The following is a 22,030-nucleotide window of genomic DNA, read 5'->3' as shown; positions in this document are numbered from 1 at the left end:
CCTTGAGGAGCTGAGAGAAGGCGAAGCAAGGGAAGGGAAAAGGCTCCACACTGTCATTACTGTGAACAGAGGGAAAGTCAAACATAAATACAGTCTTTGCAATCGATGCTGGGAGAGGGAAGGAACATCGCAGGCAGGTCACAGGGCCAAGAAGCGGCTGGTTTCCTTATTCCTCCCTCCACCGGACTTCTAAGTACTTCCTGCCTTATTCCATTACGTTTGCCAGAATGGTCCATCACACAGGGAAGGCATTTCATGGCATAAATGTACCCTGGCCTGGTGTCGTGACCTCTGGTGTTGGTTTTGGTTGTGGCAGCATTCCCAGTGACACATGGGGAGCCCTGAGCTTGAGTCAGCACTGCAGCGGCCCATATCTCAGACTCGAGGCATAGCCTGCTCCTGAGTAACGGGGACTTCCTGGAGGACAACTTCTGCTGCAGTGCCAATACCATGAGGTTTTGCAGAGGCAGGAAAGAATCCCATATCGTGAGTTAGCAAAGACATGCTCCAAGGCAGTATCACACCTCAAGAGACTTCTGTGGAACACACACAGCCAAACTGTATGCAAAATTAAGTGCACCTAGATTGTCTGCCTTTAAATTTCAAAGAATACCACCCAGGTTTAGGGCAGCAAAGAACCTATGCCTGCCTGCAGCATTGCAACAAGATGTTCTGTTAGCTGGTAGTGTGGCTAATGTAGTCTATAAGAGCCTTCTGGATCAGGCCAAAGGCCCATCTAGGCCAGCATCCTGTTCTCAGATTGGCCACCCAGATGCACCTATGGGAAGTCTCCCACTTGGGATTCCAAGCAACTGGCATTCAGAAGCATATTGCCAACAATGTGGGTAGAACATAGCCTTACCCTCCAATTATTACATTTATGCAGGCATTGTTAAACCCTGCCCGAGATGAGCTATAGATACTTACTGTCTCCTATCAATAGTTCAGAGGCCGACAGAACCTGAGTTTGGGAAGCATGAAGCCACCACTATGTTCCTCCTTTATTTCACCCTCCGAGGTCATGGGGAAGAATTGGTTTGCTTTCTTTTCAGTATTTGGTATTGTCATGGCTGGGAAAAACAGAAGGGAGTAGAAAAAGAGGAAGGCCAAACAAGAGATGGACTGATTCCATCAAGGAAGCCACAGACCTGAACTTACAAGATCTGAACAGGGTGGTTCATGGCAGATGCTATTGGAGGTCGCCGATTCACGGGGTCGCCATAAGTCGTAGTCGGCTTGGAGGCATATAACAACAACATAACATCTACCAGATTCTGAGACCCAGTTTCCAGTCCTCATGACCAAACATTTAAAAATACCTTTGAATAAAGGTGTATGGCCCATACTGAAGGGGCAGAACGTGCCATTTACACACCATAGGCCACGGGTTTGATCCCTAGCATGTCCAGTTAAAAAGGGTCTTCAGGGAGGAGGGCCTGGAAAGACCCCTGAGAGCTGCTGCAGTCAAAGCAGGAAATGCCAGTCTAGATGGTCCCATCATCTGGCTCTAGATAAAGCAGCTTCACATGTGCAGATTGTTTTTTATATTATTGGCAGGGGAACCGATGGAGGCTTTCTGCAAGAGGTTTCTTCACTCAGCACACCTTTCCCCCTCTCCTGGGTACTTACAAATCCCAAGAATGTGTCAACTGTTCAGTGTACAAAAAGACCCAAACTGTGCAACTGCAATGCAAAGTACATGTATGCAAGGATGCTCCCCCCATTCCAAAAAAACCAAAACAAACGCTGAGGATTCTACAGGCTCTGCTGAGCAGGCTGTCTCCTCAAGACTAAACCTGGCTACACAACTGCATTATCAGGACTTGCTCCTGACCTGACCCCAATCACCTTCCTTTCAACCCAGGCGTTTCCTAGGATGCAACGTCCCAGCAGCTCATGAAACAAACCCAAAGCCTGAAGCATCTGCTTACCAAAGAAAATCAGACTCCACATTTATTATAAAAAAGAACAGAACAGGGCTGGGAAGGCTGAAGCAAGGCAGAGAGTTCAGGTCTGGCAAGTGTCACGGTGCCGACACAGGTACGGTTAGTTTGATTCTGAAACCCGTTATTTACTTGAAGGAGGAGACCATGAGTCTGTGCTCTTGGAGGCAGAGGGGTGCGCTTGGAGGATTCCCATCCCATCAGTCCTCTGTCCCCAGATGTCAGGGCTTAGTGCGATGGGAGAGTGGGGAGGGGCAGTCCTCATTCCCCCATGTGTGTCCGCAAGTGGTACTTGAGGGACTGCTTGTAGCGGAAGCACTTTGCGCATTCCGTGCAAGGGTAGGGCCGCTCGCCGGTGTGCGCCCGCTGGTGTTCCAGCAGGTGGTGCTTCTGTGTGAAGTTCTTCCCGCACTCGGCACAGTGGTATGGCCGCTCCCCGGTGTGTATGCGCTGGTGCTCCAGAAGGTGGTGCTTGCGAATAAAGCCTTTGCCGCACTCCCCGCAAGCGTGGGGCCGCTCACGAGTGTGCACGCGGTAGTGGTTGGTCAGTTTGGACTTCTCACTGAAGGTCTTGTCACACTGGCTGCACTTGTAGGGCCGCTCACCTGTGTGAGTCCGCTGGTGCCGCAGGAGGTGCGACGGCCGGCTGAAGGCCTTGCCGCACTGCGGGCAGATGAAAGAGAGCTCACTCTTGCCAGCGTGCACCCGCTGGTGCATCGCCAGCGAAATCTGCAGCCGGAAACTCTTGCGGCACTCACTGCAGGAGTACGGCCGTTCGCCCACATGCGTAATCTGGTGTTTGCTCAAGCTTGACTTGTGGCTGAAGCTGCTGTCACACTCGCTGCACTTGTAGGGCTTCCCAGGAGGTGGAGGGGGCCTGGGCTGTGACTTGAGGCTGCGTTTGTCAGGGTAGGCCTGTCCCCGGCGGGGTGGAGGAGCCACCCCCCGCCGTGCAGTGTGCAGCCGCTGGTGCAGCAGGAACTGTTGCTTGATGCGGAAGCTGAGGTCGCAAACGTGGCACTCGTAGGGGCCCTCCTTGAGGTGATTCCGCTGGTGGATGATGTAATTGATGCGCAGCATGAAGCTCTTGCCGCACTCTGGACAGATGTATGGCCTCTCACGTGTCCGGTTCCTCTGCTGGAGGGTGACCGGGTGGGCCTCAACGCTATTGTCCCTCTCACACAACGGGGCACAGATGCCCACGGTGGCTCTGGAAGGCTTTGTCACCCGCTGGTCTTCCCGCATTACTTCCACGTTGCAATTTAGTGAACATGGCGGCTCCACTCTTGAAGAGAACAGCCCACGTGGCTCTAAGTCGACAGGGTCTTCCTCCTCCTCTTCCTCTTCCTCTTCCTCCTCCATTTTGATCACAATTCCATCATCTTGTTGGGGGGGAAACAACAAAAAGTCAGGGAGTCAGAAGAAAAACAGCTGAGACTTAAGATATTCCTAGAATTTCCTGGAAATGACCAGCCAGTTTATTGACAAGTCAGGAGTTTCTACAACCCTCTGAATGCAAAAGGGTTGGAATTCTGCATTGGAAAAAAAAATATTAACTTGAACAGAGTCTTTCTTTGGATTTGGGGATTGCCAGTTTTTGTCCATCAGCAGAGCTGGGGATTAGGACAGAAGAAAAGACTGCATCCCCCCAGGCCCAAGTACACCAAGGAGGGGGGTAGGTGGAGTGAATTCTGCACTGCAAGATTTTTTGGAGGTGCTGATTTTCCCAGCCACAGAGCTATCCTCAGTTTGCAAGCGTGCATCAACAGATGGACAGCAAGAGCCAGAATATACACTGGAACACCTGCCATCAAACCCCAACCTCGTTCAGCCCAGGAGTCCCTTGAAAGCCCCATTCCTCTCAACCTCAGATCTCCACCTGCACCATGACATGCCTCACCATGCCTTGCCCAAAATCTAAAGACTACCATGGGCTAGAAATAAGGAGGGGAGCTCCTACAATGCTTGCAAAGCCCTTACCTGTGCAGCTGCCATGCTGGACAGTGACTCTCTTGATTTCCCCGAAGCCCACCTCGTACTCGCCCGCTTCCTCGAGGTTGTTCCCTGCAAAGTCCCCCAGAGGTGTCACTGCACTGTACGGACTGCCACAGGGGGCCTCTTGGTCCAGGCCTTGAAAATCCCCCTCTGAGCTCCCAGACATCTGGTGCTGCTCCAGGTCTTCCGGGCAGTCGTCAGAATGGGGCTCCTCTGTTTTGATCACTACCCTTAGGCCTGCTGCAATGGGAAGGAGTCAGGGAGAAAAAGGTACTTAAAAAAAAATTGCAGGAGAAACAGCAAAAGTCTGCAGCAACAACAACATGTGTCATAGGCAGGGGCTGACAGTAGCTTTGACTACTCTCAAGAACCTCCATTCACAGGCTACCCAGAGCACAGCCTGCACTGGCACTGAGCTAGGATGCATCAGGTACACAGCAGCATTGTCCCACACTGACTCCAGGCTGGGCGGTTTCAGCAGGAGGCGAGGCCCACAGAAGGAATCTTGCCTGTGCCATTCCACAGACCGCAGTGCACTCCCTTCTGTTGCTCTGTAACTATTCAGGGTAGCATTGCACTCCCTTCTGAAAGAGCAGGCTCATAGTCTGGGAGTACTCCTAGGACAGACATGGCTATCACTAGAGGCACAAGTGTCTTCAGTGGCTAGGAGTGCTTTCTACCAGCTTCGGATAGTACACCAGTTGTGGCCACTCCTGAAGAAGGATAACTTGACTACAGTGACACATGCATTGGTCACCTCAAGACTGGCTGACTGCAATGCACTCTATGTGGGGCTACCCGTGAGGATGGCCCGGAAGTGCTAGTGCAAAATGGAGTAGCTGGGTTGCTCTGGGAGGCAACCTACCACCAACAGGTGACACCACTGTTGAAAGAATTGCATTAATTGCCTGTGGGCTACCAGGCCAATTTTAAGGTCTTGCTTTTAGTTTTACTTATTTATTAAATTTATATCCTGCCCTTCCTTCCAAAGGAGCCCAAGGTGGCTTATTATTTTATTTTATTTATTTTATTTTATTTATATACCGCCCTAAGCCCAAGGGCTCTCTGGGCGGTGTACATAATAATAAAACAATCAGAGAATATATAAATACAATAATACAATGGAATCAAACAAAAATAATCAAAATAGCAGCAAAATACAACAATAAATATTAATAGTACACATTAAAATGCCTGGGAATATAAAAAGGTTTTCACCTGGCGCCGAAAAGATTGCAGCGTCGGCGCCAGGCGCACCTCATCGAGGAAACCATTCCACAGTTCGGGGGCCACAACTGTAAAGAATTCTGGACTAGGTTATCTTAGAGACTACCTTGATCCCTCTATCCCTTCCTGGTCCCTGTCCTCAGCTGAAGAGGCCTTGCTGGTGATGCCACACATTCAGCATATGCTTTGCTAGCAACAGGGTCTTTGTTGTGGTTGCACCAACGTTATATAACTCTCCCCCCATTGCGATTAAACATGCACCTGCTATGTTTTAGACCAGCCTTTCCCAACCAGTGTGCCTCCAGATGTTGTTGGACCACAACTCCCATCAGCCTCAGCCAGCATTGCCAATGGCTGAGGCTGATGGGAGTTGTGGTCTAACAACATTTGGAGGCACACTGGTTGGGAAAGGCTGTTTTAGACACTTGTTGAAAACCTCTTTTTACTTCGGTCTTCCCCCCAGCTGAATCATTATATTTAGTTTGCAGCCAATATAATCAATAATGGATATTTTAATGCTTCATAGCTTTGTTTTATGATTCATTTTATCATACTATTTTTATATTCTTCCTAACCGCTTATTCTGTGTTACACGGTTTAGAAATTATATTATTTATTTTATTTAAAATTGATTGTGAAAAACTTCAAAGTGGTTCACAAGTTCTTAATATAAATTAATAACTATTCTGACACACAGCTCCCTTTATACTATTTGGGTGCAATCTTGAAGCACTGTTTGGTTGGAAACTGTGGTCAAGGGGAGGAATGCTAACAGACCGAGGCTTAATTCAGACTAGATATGGTCAAAGTTGGGAGATTTTAGGGCACTTTTATCAACTTGATGGAGTGGCACCTCTTCCTAACAATAATGCAGCCTGGGAATCCTACAGAACCCGATTTTCCTGCTGGAAAACCAATGATGACAGCATCCAGGCAGGCCTTTTCTCAACTATGCTCAACATGCTGGTTGCACCCAGACTTGGAAAGAGGGATCTTGTTTCTCTAATTCAGTGTATTCTTGAGGATTGACTACCACCAGGTTCTCTGTGAGGGGCTGCCCCTGAAGACAGCTTAGAAGCTTCAATTGATAAAGAAAGCCACTGCACTCTGAGTGGGATAGAAAAGTGGGACCGCTCTCTCTCTCTCTCTCTCTCTCTCTCTCTCTCTCTCTCTCTGTGTGTGTGTGTATGTGTGTGTGTGTGTGTGTGTGTGTGTGAGAGAGAGAGAGAGAGAGAGAGAGAGAGAAATTAGAAATAAACATGGAAGCATCTCAGTCTGGACTAAACAGCCCTGTCTGAACTTAAAATCGTTAAGCTACATTTATTTCAGAACCAACCCCACCCCTCACGACAGGTCTGCAACGCAAACCTTACAGCACCAGCACTTCATACGAGCCCTGTCATCACTCACCTGCAGTGGGATCAGGAAGGCTCCCTTGCTCCTCTGAGTCTTGCTCATCTGCGAGACACGAGTCGGTACCCGGCTCCGTCTGGGCCAAAACGCCTGGCTTCGAAATTGCATAGTCTGTTGGAGGGAGAGAAGGGAGAGTGTGATAGTTTTAGGACCGGGATGGGAAACCTCAGAGCTCACGAAGCCTCTTTATCTGATGCCCACTGGGACTGTCCCAAGGCCATGCTCCCCCCCCCAGACTATAGCCCTCACCAGCCTGCTCTGTACCCTCCTCAAGAGCTTTTGCCTGGCTGCCATGCCCCCTTGAACCCCTTGCTGCCCTAGGCTCCTGCTGGGAGGAAGGGCGGGATACAAATTAAATAAATAAATAAACAATGGCAATGCCTCTGATTCCACAGAGGATGGACAGGGGTGTGTGAGAGAGGGTCAAAGCCTCTGCCTTTTGCATGGCTGAAGGGTAGCCTTCTGCACAAAGACAAAGAGGAACCATCTGTTGCTCTGCCTGGTTTTTGCCTCTGGTCCCAGCTGTCTACAAGGGCATGTGGCCCTCGAATTGAAAAAGGCTCCCCACCCGTTTCAGGAACACCACTCATAATCTCTCATGAGTCATAACCATTTCAGGGTAGCTTGTACACAGGCAGCTGCTGCAGGTGACTTTCATTCCCCTTGACCCGTTTGCCTTGGAACAGTCGTGTAGGGAAGGGAAGGGAGCTAGCAGCAGGCCATACCTGAGAACACCGGCAACAAAGAAAGAAAAATCAGACTGCAGTAGGAAGAAACCTCTTTAGAACTCCCTGCCTCTTAATATCAGGCAGGCCCCTTCGCTGTATCTTCTTGGGGGCCTGTTATAAAACTTCTTTTCTTTAAGCAACCCTACCTGTTGTTATGTGCCTTCAAGTCGATTACGACTTATGGTGACCCTATGAAACAGCGACCTCCAAGGCATCTGTTGTGAACCACCCTGTTCAGATCTTGTAAGTTCAGGTCTGTGGCTTCCTTTATGGAATCAAACCCTACCTAGACATGCAATTTTAATATGTAATTTTATTATATACACCTCTTTTAAACGGCAGATTTTATTTACATTTTGATAAACTTTATGTCAATCTGATTTTTAACATCTGGTTTTATCAGTATTTTTAATGACTATTTTACGTTGTTTCAGGTAAACCACTTAGAGATTATTGCTGGTTAAGCGGTTCATACATTTGGTCAAGTAGATAAATAAATGTTTTTTTGTATTGTCATTTTAAATGGTTGGAAACCCCCTGAGTGATGCATGGACACTAGGAAGGGCAGGATAAAAAGTCTGAATATAAATAAATAAAGATAAAGATGAGAGAAAAGGGAGAAGAAAGAGAATGAACTACTTTTGTTAGCAGTTCCCAAAATATGCAGTGCCAAAGTGTTGCACGATGAAGCAGCCAACGGGAAAGCAAGGGCCTCGCTCGTCATTCCCCAACATTGAATCAGGAACCCTCCATGCTCACTTTTAAGCAAAGCCAGCTTCTGCCTATAAATCTTATTTTTTTACAGGGGTGGGGGAGGGGAAGGGATTTACTTTATTTTATGGATTGTTTTAAGACAGCACTTTTTGATCTTGTTGATTTCATATTTAGGAAAAATGAGAGAAACAAGATGTTGAATGGAAAGCCCCCCCCCCGATTGTATGAATGTTTTAAAGTCAGAATATTTCAAGAGCTGCACACTCTGGGAATGACTGTTCCTCATTTCAGAGTCTAGGGGCATACCCACACCAGTGATATTTGAGGCATCAGAAGGGCTCTTTCAACACCTCCAAACTAGATGTGCCTCTGCTGGTTCCCATTGCAACAGGGACCAGCACGGGGCCACTCCGCGTGGCCAATCTCCTGCAACTAGAAGCAAAGTACTGTCTAGGGCGAGGACTCCTGTCTTTCCCAAAATATACTTTACGTGCTTCAGGAGCAGCAAAAGCTGCCATCAGGCCAGGCCCTGGAGACTAGGAGGAACAGGCATAAATTTGTGCTTAGCGGTTTAATCTATGCAGCCTCAATATGAACATTATAAGCACTTAAAAATAATTCCCATCAACACATCTTGTATAAAAGCTGCCAAGTTAAAAAAAAAGTTGGTTGCCTCCTCAAGGAATTCATGTCATGTTACAAAGCACAGGCTGCTTTAACAAAGTAACACACACACCAAACCCATTGCAACTTCAAGTTGCTTATCAGCATGACAAGATCAATCAAGTAAAGACAAATTCAAGGGTAGGGAGATGCAAATTTCCCAATCAATCGGCTGCAGAGATAGTGGGTCACATTGGAATTAATAAGGGTGAGAACAGCTTCCAACAGATTAAGCAAATAGTCTGGCTTCAGCAGGCACAACATAAGCAGACTGCCCCATGATTTATCTGACCCCAGGACAAATATAGCACATAGTTGGTGGATGGCTTGGCACTCTAGTTCAGGCCACACCAAACCAAAAGGATGTAGGACGTTCCTCCAGCTGGAGGCCACTAGTGCCTCGTGCAATATTACCCAGAGAGATCAAGGACTCGTGGTTCCCCTTCATCAAGTTCTTGTACAGCTCCTTCTGCCACTCCTCCAGCTTCTCCCACTCCTTCTCGTTGAAATATACGGACACGTCATCAAACGTCACGGGCACCTGGAACCACACAAGAGTCGTCATTAGGCTCAGTGCTTCCCACCTCACACACAATTCACAGCCGCCTTTGCAAGAACTGGGAAATCTCTGGCCCAAAACAAATCATCATAACATGCCTTATTAAAAGTATTTTCATCACCTTCTTCATCCTCTTTGTGGCTTACAAGAATTCCCATTCCACAAATCAGGAACTGAAAACTGGGAACTTATCCAAGGTCAGCCAGTTCAGAGCCGATTCCAATGCACTATCCATTTGGTACCAATTCCATTTGCAGTTAGAAGTTCTTATTTATTAAATTTCTACCCCAAAGGAGCCCACAGCAGCGAAAAGAAAAGAACAAAGCCATAAATACATAAATTCCAAAAAAACAGTTAAATGTCCTCACAGATAAACAGGTCCCTTGCCAGGTACAATCTGTTTCAGCCATCAAATGCCTGTGTGGACAGGAACATTTTAAAATTCCACCTAAAGGTTCACCATGAGGGAGAGAGATGAACATCTGTCTGTCTAAAGCCAGCAGGAACAATTCTGATGACTTCACAGATCCACAGCCCTGTTCACTGTCAGATTTAAACCAGAAATAATCCAAATGCCCAACAACTCTAGGGAAATCGGAATCCACCTCAAAAGCAGGCAGATCTGTACCTCCCAAATGAGGGAGGCAAGTTAACTGCAAAAACAGTCAGGCTTCTAATGCAGGGGACCACTGTGATAACACAGTCGTGCTTTAAAACAAGGGGCTCTTGTACTCTAGATGGTTGTGATGGCCTCTGAGGACCCGGAATAAGGCCTCTAATCAAGAACCCAACAGTTTGTGCAGCATCCTGAGAAACTCATCTTCCTTTGTTTAAAATACAGCTTCCTAGATATTATCATTGCAGGGGGAGAAAGTAGAGAACAGGGTGGTGATTCTCTTAAATGCTTGAGGTGAGTTTGCACGACAGTGCTTACCACATGAAAGCTGGTGCAGTGTAGTGGTTAGAGTATTGGACTGGGAGTTGGAAGACCAGAGTTCAAATCCCCACTCGGCCATGAAGCTCACTGGGTGACCTTGGACCAGCAAGGTCTCTCAACCGAACCCTACTTCATAGGATTATTGTGAGAATAAAATTGGGAGGGGAAGAATCCTGTTTGTATTCCACCTTGCACTCTGTGAAGGAAAGGTGGCATATAAATGTAAAAATAAAGAATATATGTGTGTGTGTGTGTGTGTATTAGGGTTGCCAGGTTCATGGCCTGAGACTGATCCTGTATCTTTAGGAGAAGAGAAAGTCAGCCTGAGACTGATCCTGTATCTTTAGGAGAAGAGAAAGTCAGCCAAGTGCAGGTGTTCTTGCAACCCTGTAATGGGAAGAACCACACGGTGGAATTCTCCCTTCCCCCTGCACAACTTTTAAAGATACAGAAGACCTCTTGGAGGCTGGGCCTGGCAACTAAGAGCTTGTCCCATTTCAAAGCCATCTCAGGGTGGTCTTAAGGCACATGAGTCCCTAGGAAGCTTCAGTTCCAGTCAGTGCCTTCATGGCAAACTACAGGAATGCTGCCTTGGGACCAATGGTGAAAGAAAGGTGGGATATCAATATAAGACACAAACAAGCCAATGGCCATCGTCAAGTATTGCGGCTGCAAATCAGGAGCCAAACACAATGAAGTCTGCATGCTCAGATCATGGAACTAGGCGGACGAGACACCATTATTCTGCAGTAGCAACAGGAGTACTTACCTTGGGGGTTTCCCCTTTGGAGCCTGGTGGGAACCTGAGGATCCAGAAGTTCCGGTTCTTCAGCAGGTTCTCCATGTTCTCCAGCCTCCTCTGCAGCAGCCCGTACTCCTGGATCAGAGTCCCCAACGCGGCCCACTTGCTCTCCAGCTGGTTCCCAATTTCCACCGCCGTTTTTTCACAGTCTATTATCTTTTTCTCAGCCGTTCCCGTCCTGCCCTCCAGATCCGACAACCGCGTGGCATGAGAATCCACCTTCTTCTCCATAGCTTGGAACGATGCTACTAAGGTGAGAGAAATTTCAGCAGTCTGCGTTTCTCTTTCCAACGTTTGGTCAGGGAGACGGGAAGGCAGCAATCGCTGAGACCCCCGGTTCAGTTCTGGCGCCTGATGAACAAGGGCAGACGTTAGGGGAAGGGCCACAGCTCAGTGGCAGAGCCCCTGGCTGGCATGCAGAAGGCCCCAGGTTCAGTCCCTGGTAAGGCTAGAAAGCTTCCCTGTTGGAAACCTTGGAGAGCCTCTGCTAACAGTCAGCCAGAGCTTGAAAAAGTTACTTTTTTTAAACTACAACTCCCATCAGCCCCAGACAGCATGGCCACTGGATTGGGCTGATGGGAGTTGTAGTTCAAAAAAGTAACTTTTCCAAGCTCTGCAGTCAGCATGTACGTAAACCAGTGGCGGCCAACCCATGGCCCTCCAGATGCTGCTGGACTCCAGCTCTCATCAGCTTCAGCAGCCAGCATGGCCAGTGGTCAGGGATGATGATGGGAGTTGTAGTCCAGTGACATAGGGAAGGCCACACAGGCTACCCAACGCTGCTGTAGGCAATATTGAGCTAGATGGACCAATAGCCTAACCCAGTACAAGCCGATTCCAACATTCCCTATCCAACACTGAAAATGTGAATGCACTGCTCCGCTCAGCACAATCCAATACCAAGCAACGAGCAGATCATAGAACAGTAGAGTTGGAAGGGGCCTACAAGGCCATCAAGTCCAACCCCCTGCTCAATGCAGGGATCCAAATCAAAGCATTCCCGACAGATGGCTGTCCAGCTGCCTCTTGAAGGCCTCCAGTGTTGGAGAGCCCACTACCTCTCTAAGTAATTGGTTCCATTGTCGTATGGCTCTGACAGTTAGGAAGTTTTTCCTGAAGTCCAGTCGAAATCTGGCTTCCTGCAACTTGAGCCCATTATTCGGTGTCCTGCACTCTGGGACGTTCGAGAAGAGATCCCGGCCCTCCTCTGTGTGACAACCTTTCATGATCAGATCATCATCTTTTTACTGGATTATTTCTTACACCTGTTTTTAATACCAAAGGAGCTTTCCAAGAGCTTTCTAAATCACACAGAATGTTATTGTTGCTATTTGTTTTTTTTTGTTCTGTTTACTATTTAGGACTGTGTTTAAACCCTCTTTTATGAAACAGTTTACTCCCATATTCCTTTCTCTGCTGCTCTCATGGCCACTTTAGCAGAGAACAGGGCTGCAATCCTAACCCTGCCTAGCTAGGAGTAAGCCCCATGAAATTCAACAGGACTGAGCAGAAGTGAGTAGACATGGTTAGGATGGCTACTGGTGGCAGCAGCTATGTTCTGCCTCCACCACTGGAAGTCATATGCTGCAAGAGTGCTCTGCACTCAGGTCCTGCTGGTGGGCTTCCATAATGAATCATAGAGTTGGAAGGGTCCCGTAAGGCCACCTAGTTCAACCCTGCTGCTGAATGCAGGAATCCAAGTCAAAGCATTCCTGACAGTTGGCTGTATAGCTGCCTCTTGAATGTCTCCAGTGTCGGAGAGCCCACTGCCTCTCTTAATGGGTACTTAGTTGGCCACTGTGAGAACAGGATGCTGGACTAGATGGGCCCCCTTTGGCCTGATCCAGTAGCCAGGCTCTTCTCATGTTTTTAGGATTCTGCTGTAAGCTACGACTGCTGTTCTTTGCCTACCAAGTCCCAAAGAAAAGCAACGGTGAGCCACATTCTCTCATACTGAATGATGGACTACCAGCCTCATGCCTGCCCTTCCTCAGGCATTCTAAGAAACCAAAAACATCAGTAGAGTTTTTTAAAGGTTCAGTCCACCATCTTGATTTAAAATGGTGTCCAAACATAGACAGAAACCAGCTCCTTCATCTCAGGAACCATCATGAAAAATTTGGCTACAATATCTTAAGAGGTGTCCAGATGCATGACAACGACTTTACAAAATATATTGTAGATGCAACCTTAGAAAAGGGACGTTGAGCCAACAATCTCTGCCCAGGAGGGCCGAAATTATCACTCATTGTCCTCATTTCAAGAGGAGCACCATCAAATCGCTCTTTTATAATTCCCCACCAAACTATATATATATGTACCTGCAACTCAGAATAAGACTTTGTGCATCAGATCAAGTGGACTTTGGTCCACGAAATCTTATGCCAGAATAAATGTGTTCACTTTTAAGGTGCCACAAGACGCCTTCCTGTTGCTGTTCACATTGTGCTGCTTCTCTTGGAATGCTTGAAGCCACAGCTGGCCCTGGGTGAGTATGTTATACAAGTTTAGGCTGCAGCGCTATTAACCAGAGACAGGAAACCTATGGCCCTCCAGGAGGTATTGGACTGCAACTTCAGCATTATAACTTTCATTGGTCTTGACCATGGGATCCCTTGTTAATGAAGGGCAGACTAAAACTACTTTAAATAAATAAAGTCCCAGAATCCCTGACCACAGGCCATGCTGGCTACGGCTGATGGGTTTGGAGTTCAACACCTGGAGGGCCACAACTTAAGAACATAAGAAGAGCCTGCTGGATCAGGCCAGTGGCCCATCTAGTCCAGCATCCTGTTCTCACAGTGGCCTACCAGGTGCCTGGGGAAAGCCCGCAAGCAGGACCCGAGTGCAACTTCCCTATCCTTGCTCTGCATACTAATCCAAGTGAGTCACATTGAAACCAACAAAGCTTACTTCTGAGTAGATATATATATAAGATTGTACTGTAAGAATGTGGGCTAGGTATTTCCAATTCAAATCTCACTCCCCCCATCCCCGCAACTTGCTAGGCAAGCCACCATCTCTCATACTCAGCACTCTTTCTGAAATATGGGTAGAATAACCATGACAGAACCTGCAGGGTTGTTGCAAGGATTATGGAGATAATCTATGTGATGTAACACCTGGTCATAGCTGTTCAAGGGCCAATTTGACAGCAAAAGGGGCACACCTGTGGGTATCTCCACCATTACAATGCTAGGTGAGGGCCTACTGCAGATACCATCGTATCAGGAGGTCCGTTCCGAACAATATAGGAAGCGGACTTAGTGTAGCAGCACCAACCCTTTGGAACTCTCTCCCCTTAGATATTAGACAGGCGCCATCTCTGTTATCTTTTTGGTGCCTACTGAAGACCTTCCTCTCTCAACAAGCCTTTTAAGTAGAGACCTTATCCCAGTCTGTGTCTGTGCTGGAATTGCTTTTTAATATATTCTTAAAGCTTTTTTAAAAAAAGATGTTTTTAAAGACGTTTTGTTTTAATATATTTTATAGTCTGCTTTTATGATGTTTTAGAGTTTTTTTAGTGTTTTTGCTTGCTGCCCTGGGCTCCTACAGGGAGGAAGGGCGGGATATAAATTAAATAAATAAATAATAATAGGGCAAACATGCTTCCTTCCCATTAATAGCCCCCACTGTTGGATACACATTTTGTGTGAATGGGCATTGCACCCAAGTTGTATTTGGAAGCGGTTTGATTTGTTGGTTAACCGACAGGCAGGGCATTAAACATGCACACCTTTGCAGCAACAGGTGTGCATTAAACTGCAAATCTCTCCACATGCAGAAATGACTTTTAAGATTTCCTCCGGAGATCTGAGAAAGGGCATACCAAAACATAAGGCAGCCTTTCCCAACCAGATGCCCTCCAGATGTTTTGGACTACAACAACCACCAGCCCGAGACAGCACTGTTGCGTGATTCTAGAGCCGATGGGAGTTGTAGTCCAAAAGCATTGGGAAGGCAACTTGCTGGGAAAGGCTGACATAAGGATTGCCTTGTGGCATCAGCCCACTCTTCCAGCTAATCTAGCATTCTGGCAGAAAGCCAAACTGCCCTTCGGTGCTCATAGGCAAGGCATGGCAACAGAGGACGACCTTTTCCTGTTGTTTATCCCCAGTATCTAGTAATCAGGGGTACATTGCCTCTGAACTGGGAGGTTCCATTTAGTTCTTATGGTTAGCCTACAGGCAGGAGTGCCACAGCAGGGACCTGGCCTACCTTGTTTAGTTCTGTTAAAAGAAAGATCTGGAACAGAATTGACCTAGCAAAATGTTCCATGTTATTGCTGATTGCCAGGCTGCTTTTATTGATTTGTGTTGTAGAATTGATTTTTTGGGAGGTTGTTATTTAAATTGCTAGTTTTATATTAGAATTCTTAGTAGAGTTGCCTTCAGTATTTTACAGAAAGGCATCAGAGACAACAGTAAATACATAAATAAATATGGCGCAGCTTTTTTAAAACAGCCCCAACACATCTCTGTAAGTTAACATCTCATTGCACTTCTCACTAAAGTTAAAGCTTCAATGACAATAATCTGGAGCAGTGGTTCCCCCAATTTGTTTCTGTCATGGACCACTGAAATATTACTGGGGGTATTCGAGGGCCACTAAATAATTTTTCTGTCTGTTGTAGCAATTGTAATGCACTGTGCTAGAGGCTGCATGATTTTTAATTACTTTTACAGCCATGCCACAGACCACCTAAATGAAGCTTGCGGGCCACTGATGGTCCACAGACCAGTTTGAGAACCCCCAGTTCTAAACCAACCATCTCCAGCCGGATGGCATGGCATCCAGGGACTGATAGGAGTTAGAACCTAAACCATCCGGAAGGCACCAGCTGATGGAAGCCAAGTTCTGTTTGCATGAATGCCACCAAAACCAATATAGCTAAAGACTGTTAACATTAAAGTTTCATTCCCTAAATTTACAAGGATTGCAGACACCAGAAAAAATTCATGGCAACCTCTACTAGAGCTCAGTTACCACAAGTAACTCATATGTATCTTTGCATTCAGCATGCATTTTATCTGATGCTCTGTATAGATCAAAGAAAGGGTATTTAAAAGAGGAAAAAATCCTACAACATCCTACAGTGGACATTGGATTATAATGTTATATTGATACACATTTTTTCCTAGTGTAGTGAGCTGCTTTCAGAGCATTTCTGCAGAAAAGCAGGATACAAATTGAATTTAAAAAATGCAAGATAACAAGTTCAAATAAGTGCCCCATCTTTTCCCCAAATATTCTGCTATCTGAAATGGCCCAGTTCCTCTCCCCTCCCCTGCCAACCGTCACAGACACACCCATTGGAGGTTCAGGCCATGCCAAGAGCAGCCTTCTGACTGGGGGGACAGCCATCTCTGCACAACAGACACAAACCCGTTTAGCCGCCCAGAGCCACCACCATCACCACCTCCCAGGGCTGGGCAAAGGCCCTAAGAATGGCCTGACAGAGAACAAGACCATGACAGAAGCCCATGTCAGCTCTTTTCTATCTCCAGCCAGGCTTCTGGTTCTTCAGGGACGCAGCAGCTGCCTCAACCCTCAAAACCAAGCTTCCGGACTAGCACCTTAGCACTTCCTGTGTGCGCCCTATCCTGGGGAGCTGTAAATTAAGAAGTGAGGTTTCTTCAAAGCTCATGTGTAAGGCTGCAATCCTAACCCCACTTACCTGGGAGTAACCCCCAGCAAATTCACTGGGGCTTACTCCTGAGTAGCCACGGCTAGAATTGCAGCCTTAGCTGAGAACCTTATAGGGCAAAAAGAGAAGCTGATATCCCACCCAAAGTAGCATCCTTGCTTCAGGTGCATGTCATTACCTTGTATTGGGGGGGGGGAGGCTATTACCAGGGCTTCCTATACACTGTGAGGCCTACAACCTGCCCTGGCCATGGTACCAGGAACATAAGACACTGCTTTACACTGAGTCACGCCATTGGCTCATCTCGGTCCACACTGACTCGCAGTGGCTCTCCAGGGTTTCAGCCCTACCTGGAGATACCAGGGGTTCAACCTGGAACCTTCTGCTTGTTCCTAGGGTCAATTCAAGACCTCCCCACACACCTCCCAAATTGCTCTGGAGTGGTCTTTTTAACTTGCTTTCGCCCGGGATGTCAATCCCAGTTTAAAAATAGGCCCCCAAAACTGGAGATGGCTCAGGGAGGTCCTAATCTACAAATAACAAGGGTGGCTACTGTTGAACATCATAAGCATTTTCTACTTTCACGTCTGTCCCCATATGAAGGAGGAGGAATGGCTTCCCACAATCCAAACTTGTCTAAATGAAGGGGAGCCCTTGTCCCTGTTCAAAGACAGGACTCGTTTCAGCTTCACTCAGATATTATAACTGCAGTCTCTCTCTCCCTGCGCTCAAGGCGGCTGACAGCTGGTAAAAATTACAGCAGGAGACAGGATTCATTTCCGTGACAGGAACCGAAAGAAAGAAATCAGGGAGTCCCCACAAATGCCAGCGGCCCAACGCTTTGGATGAAATCCGTGCAAGTCTCCGACAAGCAGAGATTAAGCGCTTGGATTCTTGATCCAACAGGGCTATAAAGCCGTGTTCGTCCCCCTTTCTAAAGATCAGCACCACCTCACTGGAGAGGGGAACTCTGACATAATAATATGGGGGGGGGAGAAAAGAGCAGTCGGGAAAGTGGCCTGTTGAGAGGCTAGCTCTCCTTGGAAGGCAAATGCCCAAATCCCCAATGATGGCCGAAAACAAAGCCTGATGTAAACAAATCCCTCTTTCTTCCCTCCCCCCCTTTCATTCTAATGCACAGGCCACCCATGACTAGCTGGGTGTGCATTTGCATGTAGCAAAGAGATTAAGGGGGGGGGCAACCCGGGGGGGGGGCAACCCACCAGACTGTGACAGTGGAGCCCGATCGCATTTTTGGAAGGGCCAAAGGGGAGGAAGGGGGGGGGACACACACGGAGAGCAGTGCCCCCTCCTCCTCCCCAGATCTCCCCACAGCAAAGCAGCCTGCAGGACTGCAGCAAGCAAGCAAGAGGCTGCCTGCCTGGCTTTTGACAGGCCCACCAGAGTTGGGGGGGGAGGGAGGGGGCCCTCAGGGAGGCAGCCCCAAGGAAACCCCTCAGCCTCTCTTGCCCCCTAAGGCAGCTAATGAAGGGGGGGCACGAACCGCCCACGCGCACACAAAGCCCCCAACCCCCCCTCCTCCATACCCCCTTACAGCTGTACTAAGGCTGCCCCTTCCCCAGAGATCCTTCCCCCCAGGACCCCTCCCCACACAAGGACCAAGTGCCCCCCAATATTCCCCACATGCGACCACCGCCTCCTCCTGCAGGGATCGGGTCAGTCCGTCCTTCCTCTCCTGCCCCCGCCCTGTCAACGGCCCCCTCCCCTCTCCGTGCCGGGCAGGGTTAACCCCTCACCTGGGCGGACGCCCCCCCCTCCATGCCCCTTTGTTGGCCCCCCTCAGACGGGGCTCGGCGCCACAACGAGGAGGGAGGGAGGGAGGGAGGGAGGGAGGGCCGGGCTCTTCTGCTGGGTCCGCCCGCCGCCCGGCTGCCAGCAGGCGCAGGAGGACGACGGGGACGGACGGAGGGAGGGAGGAAGCGCCGCCAGTCAGTCAGGCAGCCTCAGCGCCGCTCTGCGCTAGGGGGCGCGCATGCGCACAGGGCGACCCCCTCCTGCTCGGCAGGCCGCAGGACTCGCTGCTGCTGCTGCGCCGCCACGGCCGCCGCAGGGTATAGAGGTAAGGTGATGACATGTGAAACACATACCGGTAAGGAGCCGGCTCTCCCGTCGCATGGACACACTTCCGGTTTCTATTCGGCGCCGGCGCCGCCATTTGCGGGGAGATGTTGCAGATAGACAGGATTGTGTCGGGCAGGAACCTAGGAAGCGGGTCGCGTTGCAAGGGCTTGGGCTTCTCTCCCTTTTTTTTCTCCCTCCCGCAAGAATCCTGGGAGCTGTAGTTTACCTCCAGGCCCAGCGCCCTTAACGAACTACAGTTCCCAGGGTTCTCTGGGAGTAAGGAGTAGGCGTGGGGGTGAGTGGGTGGGGAGGGAGGTGCTTGAAATGGCTGGCGTGTCGAGCCCCACCCCACCCCCGGTGCTTCTCGCCCAGGATAGTCTGCAGAATGAGCGGCAGGGGTTGTAGGGCGGGGGAGGGCGCACGTGGCCAGCCTTGCGTGGACGTGCCCGGAAGGTTTTGCGTGCAGAGCACGCGCTCTTTCCCATGCCTAAAGTCGGAACAAATTTGCTCCTCGTTACTGAGCCAGTCTGTTCACACCGAAACACGTTGGCCCTGCCTGTAGGGCGGCTCTCTTCACCTGGGAGCCGTGTGAAGTATGCACAGAACTCAGGAGCTGCTACTGGCCCCACACCAACGGGAGGCAGGCGCTTCTGGCCCCTGGCAGCTGCTGGGAGGGCAACCCAAGGGCCATGCTCTGTGCCCCCCCCGTTGCCCCTTCCTAAATGCGCCGCTTTCCATGCGCCCCCTCAGAGTCAATTGGATACCGGAAGTGTTTACATACTCCCATGCAGTCCTTGACCCACCCGCTTGGTCGTGAGCGTCTTTCGTCTGAGCAGAGACAGCGGATTACGCAAGGGAGGTCGGCGGACTCTGTCCCGCAGCGGCCCCTACAGGCCGGAGGTGGAACTCAATAATAATAATAATAACAACCCCTATCGGTTGCAACATTTAGATATTTTTACTCTAAAGACTGAGGGGACATGATAGAGGTGTGTAAAATTATGCATGGTGTAAAGAAAATGGCTAGAGAAAAATTTTTCTCCTTCTCAACAATAATATTAGAACTCAGAGGTGATGATTAATAATAATAATAATCTGACTTCCATTCAAAGTGGCTGAGGTGGCTATAGATTGGCAAATTGTGAAGAATAGGGTTATGTCGTTCATTCAGTGAGGAGAGTGTTAATTAAGGGCCTCCCTGGAAAATGTGTTCAGCCTTGGAATCTTTTTTGTTTTCATTATTATTTTAATTATATTATTATTGTAATTAAATTAATAAAGCAACTACTTTTTTTTAAAAAAAAGAAAAGCTTTTTTATGGAATCACATATCAATACAAAACAAAAACCAAACCTGAAGCAATAATCGATCAATCAACCAAAATAACATTGCACCTTTTCTTATTACAGCAGGAACAACACCATTCATAAGTCCAATACCATCTATTCCAAAGAGTACCGAGCGTCTCACAGCATTCCAGTAAAAGAATGGTTCCTCCCTTCACAGAGTCCATTATTAGTCATTTCAGATGGCAACATCTTTACTGGCAGAAGTCTTGCTGAGTTATATTTGAGCACCTAAAATTTCCTAAGAGCTATAACTATATTAAAATTTAAAGCAGTGGCAGCCTGCAGTCTCAAAATCTAAAGACATGCCACAAAAGGAAAAAGGAAGATAGAAGGAAGTTGCTAACTGGGACAAGACAGCCTAAACACATAAGACCAATCTTGGCACAACTGCATTGGCTACCAATTTTTTTCCGGGCCCAATTCACAGAGCTGGCTTTAACCTATAAAACTTTATGCAGTTCAGGGCCTCAGTACTTCAAGAACCACTTCTCCCTACATGAACTGGCACTTGTCATCTGAGGCCCTTCTCTGTGTGCCCCTCTGAGGGAGGTGCAGAGGATGGTGATGCAAGAACAGGCCTTCCCAGTGGTGGCTCCCTGTTATGGAACACTGTCCCTGGGAGCCATGCCTGGCAATATCTGTTTGTTTTTAGGAGTGACAAAGAGATCACAAGGCTTTGTGACCTACATTTAAAAGTTTACTTTAAAAAATATTCTTAAGGAAAAGGTTTTAACCTCTGAAACCTGTCTCTCCATTCCCCAGTTCTTCAGACCTTCCTGTGTCTGTATCACCGAGATCTCTTTTTTTAAAAAATACTTCAATCCACAAACAAGCCAAACAACAAAAAGTTCATTACCTTAATCCCTTCTACAGACCACACTGCCCACAATCCACACTTTAACTCATTCCTTTTTTTTAACAAAAAATGTGATCTTTGTTGTTGTTTTAAGTTTTAAACAGTCCAATTGCTTCACAAGGTGCCAGACAAAAACATTTTTTTTATAATTTTCTTTATTCAAATTTTTCAAAAGACAAACAAAGTCAAACAACAAAAACATAACAATACAACAAAAGAAAAAAAATAGTTGACTTCCGATTTGTCGCAGATCAGCTATAAGTATATAATATATATCAAACCTGTCCCTTAATATATACATACAGGATCACTTTTCTCCATAGGTTATCTTAGTTAATCGTCAAATCCCAATATCATCGTTTTATTTTGATCTTTCAACAAAAAGTCTAAGAGAGGCTTCCATTCCTTAAGAAATGTGTCTGTCGATTTTTCTCTAAGTAAGCATGTCAATTTATCCATCTCTACTAAGTCCATTAATTTCAATAGCCATTCTTCCGTTGTTGGTGTTGATTCCATTTTCCACTTTTGTGCATATAATAATCTTGCTGCCGTAACCATATATAATATTATTCTTCCATATTCCTTTTCTATTTGTTTATCCATAAGACCCAATAAAAAAAATTCTGGTTTTGACTGAATATTTATCTTTAGAATTTTTTGCATCTTCCTACCTATCTGTGCCCAAAATGATTTTGCCTTTTTACACAACCACCACATATGATAAAATGATCCTTCTTGTTGTTTACATTTCCAACAAACGTTAGAAACATTACTATACATTTTTTTACAACTTTTCTGGAGTCATGTACCAACGATACATCATTTTATAGAAATTTTCTTTAAGATTATAGCATAATGTAAATCTCAAGCCTTTTTTCCACATATTTTCCCATTGATCCATTTGTATGTTATAACCAAAATTTTTTGCCCACTTTACCATACACTCTTTTACTTGTTCTTCTTCCATATCCATTTTCAGCAAGAGTTTATACATTTTCGCAATTATATTTTCATCATTTGTACACAAACCTATTTCAAAATCAGATTTACTTATTTCAAACCCATACATTTTCTTATCCATTTTATATCTTTCTAACAATTGTAAATAGGCAAAC

General features: G+C 47.2%; 1 protein-coding gene across 2 annotated transcripts; it reads right to left on the bottom strand.

Moving 5' to 3' along the window:
- Nucleotides 1-1,927: 1,927 nt before the first annotated feature.
- Nucleotides 1,928-19,216, bottom strand: LOC133365037 (zinc finger protein 777-like). 2 transcript variants are annotated; one of them, XM_061586267.1, is made up of 6 exons: nucleotides 18,737-19,216; nucleotides 10,949-11,332; nucleotides 9,098-9,224; nucleotides 6,576-6,689; nucleotides 3,924-4,178; nucleotides 1,928-3,325 (listed from the first exon to the last, which is right to left on the bottom strand). In XM_061586267.1, exons 2-6 carry the CDS (start codon nucleotides 11,210-11,212, stop codon nucleotides 2,205-2,207), a joined length of 1,881 nt encoding a protein of 626 aa, XP_061442251.1. In that variant the 5' UTR covers nucleotides 11,213-11,332; nucleotides 18,737-19,216; the 3' UTR covers nucleotides 1,928-2,204. The 2 variants fall into 2 exon arrangements, with proteins under 2 accessions (XP_061442251.1, XP_061442250.1); XM_061586266.1 differs by lacking the exon at nucleotides 18,737-19,216 and adding an exon at nucleotides 18,386-18,664.
- Between the last annotated feature and the right edge of the window lie 2,814 nt (nucleotides 19,217-22,030).

Source organism: Rhineura floridana, chromosome 10, assembly GCF_030035675.1.
Source record: "Rhineura floridana isolate rRhiFlo1 chromosome 10, rRhiFlo1.hap2, whole genome shotgun sequence".
NCBI classification, from domain to species: Eukaryota; Metazoa; Chordata; class Lepidosauria; order Squamata; family Rhineuridae; genus Rhineura; species Rhineura floridana.
This window is presented reverse-complemented; position numbering and strand designations above follow the sequence as displayed.